The following is a 12828-nucleotide window of genomic DNA, read 5'->3' on the forward strand; positions in this document are numbered from 1 at the left end:
ACAATGCCTTTCTGGATTGTTTTTGTGCAGGAAGGTGCCCCTTCCTGCACAAATACAATCCTGCCTATGTTGGCAGTAGGCAGCAATTGTGCACCAGCACAGGGGGAAAGGACAGAAATGTACTGTATTTCATAAATACGGTCCATTCCTGCCCTTTTGTATTGGAGTGTGGCAGTGTAGCAAGAAGCCTTGCATCTCTGCCCCATGTCAATTCCTAATAAATGAGGACCTTTGTTTTTAGCCACACCCTTGACCACACCCCCACACTCACTGATCTTTGACTTGCTAAACACTGTTTAATATTATTTCCTCACAGTAAAAATGATTTGCTGTGCGAAATGGGGATGTTTATTATTGTTGATGATGAGGAGTACCAAATTCTAGACATTTCTATCAGGAGGGGGTCCTTACACCTACATTTTTTTTAAGAGGGGGTCCCGGCATCAAAAAGTTTGAAGACCTCTGCTCTACTCCATCTTGGATTGCAAACCTTAAACAGAACTTTTAGTTTGTAAGTCATGTCCACGCCCCTTTCCTGAAACTCACAAGTCAGTTTGGCACATGAAGAAAAAGGTCAAGTTCGACATCTTGTGCCCAGAGCAGAACTTTGCAGTCCTGTCACTGTCTTTCTACCTCAGTGTTCTGTACAGTTTGAGGAAGGCCCCTCAAGGTGACCATGAAAGTGGAAATGCTGCAAAGGTCTTCAAAGAGAGGATCCCTAACCACATTCTGCAAGCAGTGTTCAGTAGCATGCTGTCTGACTGGGCAAGCAGGGCACAGTCTTCTTCTAAAAGTGTGCAATCTCTGGTATGCTCTCTGTCAAAGATATAACAGGGATTCACTTAAAAATCCACCTACATTCAGTTTCAGAAGATACTAAAGATACTAAAGGTTCTACACAGATTTCAACTGCATAAATTGGTCTAATGGCAAACAAGCAGTTGATTACTAGTATTATTACTTCCAATAATAAAGGGTGTAAGTTAGAAATCTTGTCTGAATAGGAGAGAGATATTGAAATGGGCAAAATAGGATTGTAATCTCAAGTTATATACCTATGCTTTAAGCCTAAAGGAAAAATGAGGGGCTGCTCTTCATAAGGTGCAGTCAGTGGGGAATATTTGGTTCATTTGGTCATTAAAACTACTAAAAACGTATTAAATATTGTGCAAACACTTCCTTTTTTAAAACTTGTAGTAGCGGAGAAAACAATAAGTAATAAATCGTAAGATCAAATCAAGGCAATGAAACTCAATTAGGCACTGGCTAACGTGACATGATATTGAGAAAAATACAGACCTGTACACATATTCAGAACTTGAAATGTACATGAACTTGCTGAATGGCATAATGAAGGCAATTCCAGAGCAATGCACGCTGAGCCAAAGAAGAGCTCCCATCTACATACAGGAGGAGCAACAGAATCTTCTTACCTAACGAACAGAGTATGCGGTGCAGCAGGAAAAGCATTCAATGTGAAGAATTAGGGGCACTGAAAACAATATGATCAAACCTAACTTGGTTTGCTGAAAGTTAATTAATTGGAAGAGATGCACCCTTATCTACCAGCAGTCCATGGGGACTGAAAGCGTTGTGTGAGATTCATGTATTGGCACATTACATAGTCTGCCACAAATGAAACCACTGAGGCAATTAGCTCTACTTGGTGATCGAAGATCTTAGCAAGGACTTTATGTACAAGAAGATACAAGTGAACTACTGAGTTTACCAATCAAAGATAATATTTAATTAACAAGAGAGGCAGGAATATCGATTTATACTGGTTGTTTAAAGCAAGACGAAGATTTGGAGGCCAAAAAAGTGCAATCAAAAAGTGGGTGATTGATTAGAATGACCTTACTATCAATTACATAAGCCAGTAATTTGGTAATGCCATTTATCTTGAAGAAAAAGAAAACATTTATGCTAGCAACAGGTAGGCCTCATCTAAACTTATGAGCTTGGTGTTGTTGACATGGTTATGGAAAATAAAGTTAAAAGTGTGAATGAAAAAGGAAACTGATGTTAAACAAAGATTAAAAATAAAGTGAGAATGCAATAAGTCACAAAATAAGAAAGTTTGGGCCTCATGTATAATGTGTTTGGTCAAAATACCTGCAATTTGCGCATCGACTACGCATCTTGTTTGGGGTCAAGGGCAACAAGTTTTTATGTTTACTTTGTCCTTGGGACAAGTAGGCCCAACCCTCTGCAGCACAAACCCTTTGGTTGCCTGTTTACAGAGAGTGGAACTCTCTGCAGTTGAGGTAATGTGTTTCCAATAGATAATGCTGTTTGAACTTGTATTTATGGTTCATTATTTGAAAGCCTTAATTATTAGGGTGCGTGCTGTAAATAAATGTTTTAAGGTCACACTTCACTACTGACGTTGGTTCCAGTACAAAAAAAAAATGTGTATACACATGTTTGAAAAGTTTAGGCTATGAGGCTCCCAGAATGCTCTCTGATTAGATGCAAATGAAGTGTCGTTTAGTAAAATGTTTTGATGCATGCTAGTATTTCCCAAAAATATTTCTAATGGAAAATCAGTGTAACCATTTTCAACAGGATTATCGGAAGCATGAAAATAAACAAACACTGACAAAGCCAACTGATCTGATATATTTTTATAAGTCTTTTAGTTTCATCAATGCGTGTCTTGTTTTGACATGGCTTTTGTAACACTTTACTGTTGTGGGAGCTACCAGGCCCTCAACATTGTAACAAACACTGGCAAAAAAAAAACCAAAACGTTTTTGAACTCTAAAAGCACACGTTGCCACCAGTGGCATAACAAAGGCCCCGCAGCCGCCCTCCAGGGGGCCCCTTCAGCACAGCACCTGCCCTGAGTGAGTCTGGATAGGGGGCTCCTCCATGTTCTTTGCAAAGGGGCACCCTCCAGTTTCGTTACTGATTGCCACTGTAGTTCCTGACACTGAACAAAACTACTTTGTGTGCCAATATGCTCCTTGTGGAAGAGCAGAATGCAATCACTCACTGTAGGAAGTTGGCTCTGTATGTGCTATTTCAAAGTAAGGAATAGCATGCACAGAGTCCAAGGGTTCCCCTTAGAGGTAAAATAGTGGTAAAAATAGATAATACTAATGCTCTATTTTGTGGTAGTGTGGTCGAGCAGTAGGCTTATCCAAGGAGTAGTGTTAAGCATTTGTTGTACATACACATAGACAATAAATGAGGTACACACACTCAGAGACAAATCCAGCCAATAGGTTTTGTTATAGAAAAAAAAATATCTTTTCTTAGTTTATTTTAAGAACCACAGGTTCAAATTTTACATGTAATATCTCATTCGAAAGGTATTGCAGGTAAGTACTTTAGGAACTTCAAATCATCAAAATTGCATGTATACTTTTCAAGTTATTCACAAATAGCTGTTTTAAAAGTGGACACTTAGTGCAATTTTCACAGTTCCTAGGGGAGGTAAGTTTTTGTTAGGTTAACCAGGTAAGTAAGACACTTACAGGGCTTAGTTCTTGGTCCAAGGTAGCCCACCGTTGGGGGTTCAGAGCAACCCCAAAGTCACCACACCAGCAGCTCAGGGCCGGTCAGGTGCAGAGTTCAAAGTGGTGCCCAAAACACATAGACTAGAATGGAGAGAAGGGGGTGCCCCGGTTCCGGTCTGCTTGCAGGTAAGTACCCGCGTCTTCGGAGGGCAGACCAGGGGGGTTTTGTAGGGCACCGGGGGGGACACAAGTCCACACAGAAATTTCACCCTCAGCAGCGCGGGGGCGGCCGGGTGCAGTGTAGAAACAAGCGTCGGGTTTTCAATGTTAGTCTATGAGAGATCTCGGGATCTCTTCAGCGCTGCAGGCAGGCAAGGGGGGGATTCCTCGGGGAAACCTCCACTTGGGCAAGGGAGAGGGACTCCTGGGGGTCACTTCTCCAGTGAAAGTCCGGTCCTTCAGGTCCTGGGGGCTGCGGGTGCAGGGTCTCTCCCAGGCGTCGGGACTTTAGGTTCAAAGAGTCGCGGTCAGGGGAAGCCTCGGGATTCCCTCTGCAGGCGGCGCTGTGGGGGCTCAGGGGGGACAGGTTTTGGTACTCACAGTATCAGAGTAGTCCTGGGGTCCTTCCTGAGGTGTTGGATCGCCACCAGCCGAGTCGGGGTCGCCGGGTGCAGTGTTGCAAGTCTCACGCTTCTTGCGGGGAGCTTGCAGGGTTCTTTAAAGCTGCTGGAAACAAAGTTGCAGCTTTTCTTGGAGCAGGTCCGCTGTCCTCGGGAGTTTCTTGTCTTTTCGAAGCAGGGGCAGTCCTCAGAGGATGTCGAGGTCGCTGGTCCCTTTGGAAGGCGTCGCTGGAGCAGGATCTTTGGAAGGCAGGAGACAGGCCGGTGAGTTTCTGGAGCCAAGGCAGTTGTCGTCTTCTGGTCTTCCGCTGCAGGGGTTTTCAGCTAGGCAGTCCTTCTTCTTGTAGTTGCAGGAATCTAATTTTCTAGGGTTCAGGGTAGCCCTTAAATACTAAATTTAAGGGCGTGTTTAGGTCTGGGGGGTTAGTAGCCAATGGCTACTAGCCCTGAGGGTGGGTACACCCTCTTTGTGCCTCCTCCCAAGGGGAGGGGGTCACAATCCTAACCCTATTGGGGGAATCCTCCATCTGCAAGATGGAGGATTTCTAAAAGTTAGAGTCACTTCAGCTCAGGACACCTTAGGGGCTGTCCTGACTGGCCAGTGACTCCTCCTTGTTTTTCTCATTATTTTCTCCGGCCTTGCCGCCAAAAGTGGGGCCTGGCCGGAGGGGGCGGGCAACTCCACTAGCTGGAGTGTCCTGCTGGGTTGGCACAAAGGAGGTGAGCCTTTGAGGCTCACCGCCAGGTGTGACAATTCCTGCCTGGGGGAGGTGTTAGCATCTCCACCCAGTGCAGGCTTTGTTACTGGCCTCAGAGTGACAAAGGCACTCTCCCCATGGGGCCAGCAACATGTCTCGGTTTGTGGCAGGCTGCTAAAACTAGTCAGCCTACACAGATAGTCGGTTAAGTTTCAGGGGGCACCTCTAAGGTGCCCTCTGTGGTGTATTTTACAATAAAATGTACACTGGCATCAGTGTGCATTTATTGTGCTGAGAAGTTTGATACCAAACTTCCCAGTTTTCAGTGTAGCCATTATGGTGCTGTGGAGTTCGTGTTTGACAGACTCCCAGACCATATACTCTTATGGCTACCCTGCCCTTACAATGTCTAAGGTTTTGTTTAGACACTGTAGGGGTACCATGCTCATGCACTGGTACCCTCACCTATGGTATAGTGCACCCTGCCTTAGGGCTGTAAGGCCTGCTAGAGGGGTGGCTTACCTATACTGCATAGGCAGTGAGAGGCTGGCATGGCACCCTGAGGGGAGTGCCATGTCGACTCACTCGTTTTGTCCTCACTAGCACACACAAGCTGGCAAGCAGTGTGTCTGTGCTGAGTGAGAGGTCTCCAGGGTGGCATAAGACATGCTGCAGCCCTTAGAGACCTTCCTTGGCATCAGGGCCCTTGGTACTAGAAGTACCGGTTACAAGGGACTTATCTGGATGCCAGGGTCTGCCAATTGTGGATACAAAAGTACAGGTTAGGGAAAGAACACTGGTGCTGGGGCCTGGTTAGCAGGCCTCAGCACACTTTCAATTGTAAACATAGCATCAGCAAAGGCAAAAAGTCAGGGGGCAACCATGCCAAGGAGGCATTTCCTTACACTCACAGAAAAGCCAGCCAAAAGAGAGAAATAGAAGTTTAATAAAAACAAAATGTCTTTGTTAACACCAGACCTAATTAGGGACCAAGACCCACATGTAGGTAGCTTTTTGCATGTCGCAAACAGCGACTTTCGCTGTGTGCGACGTGCAAAAAGCACATTGCGATGCACAAACCCAGTTTTGCGATTCGGTAACCTGGTTACCGAATCGCAAAACGGGTTTGCGACTCGCAATTAGGAAGGGGTGTTCTCTTCCTAATTGCGACTTGCAGTGCAATGTAGGATTGTTCTGCGATCGCGGGCGCAAATCAATCGCAGTTTGCACCCATTTCAAATGGGTGCTAACACTTTCGCAAAAGGGAAGGGGTCCCCATGGGACCCCTTCCCCATTGTGAATGTCACTATAAACATCCTAAGGACCACTGCCTGCTCTGAAAAAATGAAACGAAAACGTTTCTTTTTTCGTTTTTGTAATGCATCTCGTTTTCCTTTAAGGAAAACGGGCTGCATTACAAAAAAAAATAAAATGCTTTATTGAAAAGCAGTCACAGACATGGTGGTCTGATGTCTCCAGCAGGCCACCATCCCTGTGAGGGCCGCCATTCGCAAGGGGGTCGCAAATTACGACCCACCTCATGATTATTCATGAGGTGGGCATTTGCGAAGCCCTTGCGAATGTAGGATGGTGTCAGGGACACCATCCTACATTCGGATTTGCGACTCGCAAATTGCGACTCGCTCCGACTCACAATTTGCGGGTCGCAAATCTGAACCTACCTACACGTAGCCCCAGATTCTTAAAGAAAGTCACAAAAGTGCACCCATGGTATATGTCGTACCCCTCTAAAATATTTGTGAACTGTATTTTAGCATGGGTAAATACGCATGTGTAGATTTGCTCATGTGAAAATCTATTGAACATTTGCAAGTTCATTTTCCCTCCAGCCACTTTCTTCCCAACCCTGGAAGAAGTTCTAATTCTGCCATTGTCAGGAGTAAATGTCCAACCTTTCTTATTATGGGAAAATATTAGAGAGAAGCTGGTGAAAATCTTTAAAACATGCAGGTTAGTAGGTTTGCAGACTCAAAGGCATTCCAGCCCTGGAACTATTGCTTACTGCTTCCTCCAGCCCCAGTATGCAGATCTGCAGAAAGGTGGCAACATAAGGAAATTGCTACAGTAGGGACTGAAACTGCAAGTATTCAAGCCCTACTATGGTAGTAGCCCTGGCATAATCAGAGAGGTTATTATCAGAGCTCTTATATAATGAGATTGCTGCCGTAATTTGGCGCCACACTACATGGCACCAAAGGGACAAGTAGATCATTTTACAGGACAAGTAGATTTGAGAAGCAACCTGTCCCCTGGACAAGTAGATATTTTAATAAATTCCACACCCCTGTGATCAATGCTAAAGTGCAGGTGCTCTCCCTTCTAAAGTTGGTATGATTGACTTACACCTAATTGCCACATTTAATTTACCTTTAAGTCCCTTCTACAGCGGTATCGCTATGCCCAGGGCCTGTAAATTAAATGCTACTAGTGGGCCTGCAGTGCAGCTTGCGCCACCCACAGATTAGCCTTTCATACCGGTCTCAGGCCTGCTAGCTTAGGGCCTGCATGTACAGTTTACTGCCACGGAGACATAGCATCTAAATTTGCTTGCCAGGCCTGGAGCTCCCCTTTTACTACATGTAAGTCACCCCTAAGGTAGGCCCTAGCTAGCTCTATGGGCAGGGTGCTATGTATGTGGAAGACAGGACATGTGCCTGGTTGTGTGGACTGTCCTGGTAGTACCAAACAGCCTATTTGGTTTCTCACTACTGAGAGTGCTGCCTTGCTCATAGGATTGTATTGGAAATGCCCTACCTTATATTTAGGGGATATTGTCTGATTATGAGGAGTAGCGTAGGCATGTTTGGTATGGTTGTAATGGTAGTGAAAAATGCCGCTTACTGGTGAAGGCAGATTTTTTTATTACCATTATAGAAATGCCACTTCTAGAAAGTGGGCATTTCTCTGTGCTTATGACTGGTGTTTTGCAGCTCGACTCCAATCCATGTCTGGGGCAGAGTGACAGCTGGGGTTGTGCAGACTTTTAAGGCTTCCTGTACACAGGGAGGATGGAGGGGTCATAGAGGCGCATCTGCATATCAAATGGTCTTCCTGGGCTGAGAAAAGGAGGGGCGTGGCACACCTGCATTTGTAAAGGCTGTGCCCTGGCCTGACACAAAGGGCTTGTTTACCCCCCACTGATGTCTGAAGCCTGAAGCCTCTGCTGGAGGAGAGAGGGGACACTCCTAGAACCAGTTACAACTGGTTGGAAGCTCTTCTTCCCAGTTTGTAAAAGCTTGTGCAAAACTGAGTATAAGTTCAGGGGGTTTTCCCCATGTTGGAGAGACACTAATGGACCACTGAACTGTACAGAGGATGCTGCTGGAGGGACTCACCAGGAACTGCCCTGGACAGCTAATGTTGGGCTGACCTGTGACCCTCTGAGTCACTAGGAGGAACTGCCACTGACTGCAACTCTTTGTACTGGCGTGCTTGCTGGGCCCTGCCGCCCTGTGCTCCCTCTTGCTGTCTCCAGGGGCTGAGTACTGAGGCCCCTGTCCCCTGCATCGGAGCACTAGAAGAGCGCTTTGCATCTGAATCCCTGAAGCGCAGGAAGGGCGCTTCGCATTAACTGCCGAAGCGCGTGAAGAGCATTTTTTCATTTTTGCCTGAGTGAATCCCCTAAGAGCATTAAGAGCGATTTGCTTTATTTGAATAAAGCGTGTGAAGACAGCTTTCCGTTTGGCCCAAGTGGAGATTCACCGCTGCATGCTTGGCTGGGTCAAGGATAGCCAGTGCGAATGAATCACGCTCTTGAATTGGTGACCCTGGGGCACAGGAGCACGTGGGGTAGTGCCCCGGGGCACAAGCAGGCACTGCTTTGGTGCGGTCACCACTGTGGCCCGGGACTTCTGTCAGAGGACGTTCGCACACAGGGTCGGGTGCGGTCGTGCTGGCCAGAAGAGGAGCAGCTGTCTGGGGAAAGGGAAACCTCATCGGAGGTTCCCCATTCCCGCTGGGCCACCTCCTTGTTGTGGCGGCTTGCTGGTGGGAAACCTCATCAGAGGTTCCAGCTGGGCCAACAAGTAGGGACTTCTTGTTGTGGTGGCATGCAGCAGGCTGGGGTGGCGACCCTCGATGGAGGTCCCTGGCCCTGCCGGCGATAATTCTTCATCTCCGCAGGTGTAGGAATCGGCATGTAGGAGCTCCAAGATTGGGTCACGGATGTCCCCGTTTTGTCCCCAGCATTCCTTGTTGTAGCGCATGGGTAGGTAGCAGATCGTACTTGCCGGTTCTGGTGAGCATTGTCACCTACGCCACATAAGAATGTTTCATTTAGGGGGCATTCATGATGTTGTTCTGATATTGATGATATGTGTTTTACCATAAGTGCATCTTTGGTGCAATGACAAGCTGAATAATGCTTATGTTGCAGGATAACTAGTAACCTATGTGTTTTATGTGACTACTGCTGGCTTTTGCAGAGTAATAGTACTGAGGAATGTTCTGACAACTGCTTGTGTAGCAGTTTATTACTCACATGTTGTGCTTGGTCTAATGATGTTGTGTACTATACAGATTGTTTTTATATAACTTGGTGTTGTGTTTCCTTTGTGGTGTATGTAGTGTGTCACAAGTGTTGTGCAATCGCTGTGCATATTGCCTCTGGGATAAGCCTAACTGTTTGTGCCAAGCTACCAAAGGGGTTATCCTGGGTGCGTAACCCCCTCGTCCTGCCTAGATGGGTAGGTTTTGCCTGGCTTAGGTGCACACCCGAGCCAACCAGAAACCCTATTTCTAATACCTACATATGTGCTTAGGGTAAATTTGCAAACTACAGAATCATAGGGGGTAGCAATTCAACCTACCTCATGAGTATTAATGAGGTAGGTCACAAATAGTGACCGACTACAATTTGCTGCCATCAGAGGGATAGGGGTCTACAGCCCACCATGTCTGTGATTGCTTTTAAATAAAGCAATCATTTTTTTAAAAAATTCATCCCGTTGAAAGGAAACGAGAAGCATTTTTTTAAAAAATGAAACGTTTTACAAACTAAGAGCCTGGGACCACTGTCAGCTCCTAAAAAGGTTTTTTCAACAGTCATAAAGGGTAAGGCATCCCTTGCGTACTACTTCCCGTTTACAAATGGGTTACCCCCTCCTCTGAAGTTTTGGTAAAATGTTTATGTTTTGTGATAGGATTTCAGTTGCAAAACATTAATACATACCATAAGAAATGGGCATTTAGAAGAGATTCCCTAAACACTCCCCATTCCAAACACTGATACGGTATGGTTTCCTAAACCCATTTAACGATTTAAAAAGTATTTTCCGAATCGTTAAATGGGCTAACTACATTTTCAAAAACGTTTGCAAACCCTCTCTATTTCTGGCCCTTAGACAATAGGCCAGATGGACAGGGCAGAAACATCTATATCCACACTTCATTTCAAACACCACAAGATAAATTACTGAACACAGGAGCTGAATGCAGTCACTGTTCTTTGATGACTGTGCAGGAGGGATATCAGGACTGGCAACATAAAACAACCCTCAACAGCTCAGTGACATTCTAGCTTCAACAATACACTATCCATGTAATATTGCTACTATTTTATAGTGCACCTACCATGAACAGCTAAATTTGTTGTGTATATTGTAACTTCAATAAAATAAAAAAACTACATCAGGACAATATAAAACTCACGATTATTTAAGTGGTTATGTGCTCTGAAAGGCACTAAACATATACCATTGAAGGACAGAAGTTCTATACCCATGGTACTTGAGGTAAAATACAACTTGTGTAGTTCCCAAACTATTCAGATGTAACATATATTGGAAAGGCACACGTCTTGTGTACTCCAGTAAGGAATTACTTGTTTTTAGGGGAACTGCTGATGGCAGGAACTAGCTGTTTAACACATACACCACCTAAGATGGTTGATTAAATCACTGGGTTAATTGTGTGAGTAACTGCTTGCTCCATCTACCATTCTCTGTGGTATTTGTTAAACGCATAGTTCTTGGTTGTGTATGCTAGTATACTAGAGGGGCAGTAAAACAGATAATGAATAATAGTGAGTTAAAATAAGAAACATGGCTAACCATCACATCCTGATGAGCAACAGATGGACAATGAACGAGGGAAACGCTGGAGATATTGGAATACTGTTATAAAAAATATAAAAAAAAGATACATCCCTCTGATTCACTGAAAAAGAGAGTACAGTGACAGAAGGCTATCCTGAAAGAACCCCCCAACAAAACCAGGACCATGTGGAAAGAGGTGTCAAATTCACCTTGAACGAAAATTACCAGGCATACTTGTCCTCAGGTGTAAACCAATGGTAATTCGAAAGAAAGAAAAAAATGGACAAATTAAAACAAGGCAGATTAATAATGAAAGAAACATAAGCTTAAAGACACACTTCAGCAAGAACAAAATAGTTAAAGTACATGAGCAGAATATAATGCAAAGTGCAAGCAAGAAAGAGCTTCCTGAAATATTTACCTTCAAGATGGATTTATCCCTGTTTGCTGCAGATTTCGAGTCAGCCGGGGATGCAAAACTGTAGGTTTTCTGACCTACAGAATCAAAATGAAAAATACATTAATGGTGATGATACCAATATCAAGTCAACAACAAACATATTTTAAAAAAATAATTCATTGAACACAATATTTGAAATTAGTAGGAAGGATGACCGGAATATCAATTTTACAAAAGCTGGCCAAGGAACATCTTAATAATAATAGTAACTTATGGTTTCTTATACCATCAGCTCCTTTTGCTTCACAAGAGGACATTCATCACAGGCCAACAACCGAATTGAATAACCATCATAGCTGTTACAAAAGCAGAGTGCTTCTGTGTCCACATGACTGTTAGCCCTTCAAAAGGGTGACTGATGGACTAAGAGTACATTGGTACATTAAGGTGGAGTATGCATCAACTACAAACTGAAGACGTTTTGCACAAATAATCTTTACAATGGATTGGAAAATATTATCACGGACGATCTCAACAGATAATGCCCACAGAAGGCTTGTGGTGAATCACAATTGTATGTTTTGCAGTTTACTGCAGCCCAAAGCTGAAGCTGTAAATGCCCTACACGCATTACACCCACATAAGTAATATACCCCTTTTAAACAAGTACTCAAGCATGAAAGACAACAATCAACAACAGACACAAAATCTCACGCATAGGGTTACATATACCATAGGTAACAAAACATCTACTGGAAGAAACCGCATTTTTAGTAAGTGTCAAGTAAAGCAGAAAAGGAGCTTTCTGTACCTAGATCGTGGGTAGTTTGTTTGGTCTTTGGAAGAAAAAGGCAGCAGTGAAGGCTGGATGGAAATGTCACCAATAAGCAAAAGGAACAGTATACAGCAGGGTCACATTGTCTTGTGGAAAAACTGCTTAAAAACTTTCACCACAGATAATTACTGACCTTTTCCGGTTTGTTGCAATGTTAACAACAAAACCCTTTTGGCTCTAATGTTTTACATCATTTGAACTTAAGGATCTAAAGAATTTTAAAATCAATCCAGAAATAAAACAAGTAATATAAATCCCCAATAGGACGTGGTCTCTATATAGGGATGGCAAATGGGAGAACACTTCAAAATAGTATTTGAGAACTGTTCCGAAGGCAAAAAATAACAATTTCAACATTCATGTATGCATGGACACTAAAGGGTTTAATGTGCTTTTATTTATTTAGATATATTGCAAACAGAATAACTACACATTGAAGCTCCTCTAGATACAATCCAGTGAGAAGATCTAGTATTTTGTCTGTCAAATGGGTGGATTTGAATCAAACTACTGCGGAGACTAACTAGGGCACAGGCACATCTCAAAGAAAAAACCTTCAATGAGGGATATGCCAGTATAATATCCATGCAGAGTTGCACAGGTAGTGTCAAAGAATGTCCTTTAAGAAGGTAGTTCTTTTTTAATATGTTTTATATAACAAGTAGCAATACAATGTATGGAAGAGTGTATGTAGGAAAGTACCATCTTGCCTGGCATGTTACCCCCATTTTTACTTGTATGTATGTTTGTTTTTG

At 43.8% G+C, this 12828-nt stretch overlaps 1 protein-coding gene across 1 annotated transcript in view; it reads right to left on the reverse strand.

The window, feature by feature from the left end:
* Window positions 1-12828, reverse strand: part of DHX29 (DExH-box helicase 29) — a 935315-nt gene that overhangs the window by 907952 nt on the left and 14535 nt on the right. The window contains exon 2 of the mRNA XM_069222079.1: window positions 11260-11333. Coding sequence (XP_069078180.1) covers window positions 11260-11333 — 74 coding nt within the window. The remainder of the gene's footprint in view (window positions 1-11259; window positions 11334-12828) is intronic.

The sequence above is a fragment of the Pleurodeles waltl genome, chromosome 1_1 (genome assembly GCF_031143425.1).
Source record: "Pleurodeles waltl isolate 20211129_DDA chromosome 1_1, aPleWal1.hap1.20221129, whole genome shotgun sequence".
NCBI lineage: Eukaryota > Metazoa > Chordata > Amphibia > Caudata > Salamandridae > Pleurodeles > Pleurodeles waltl.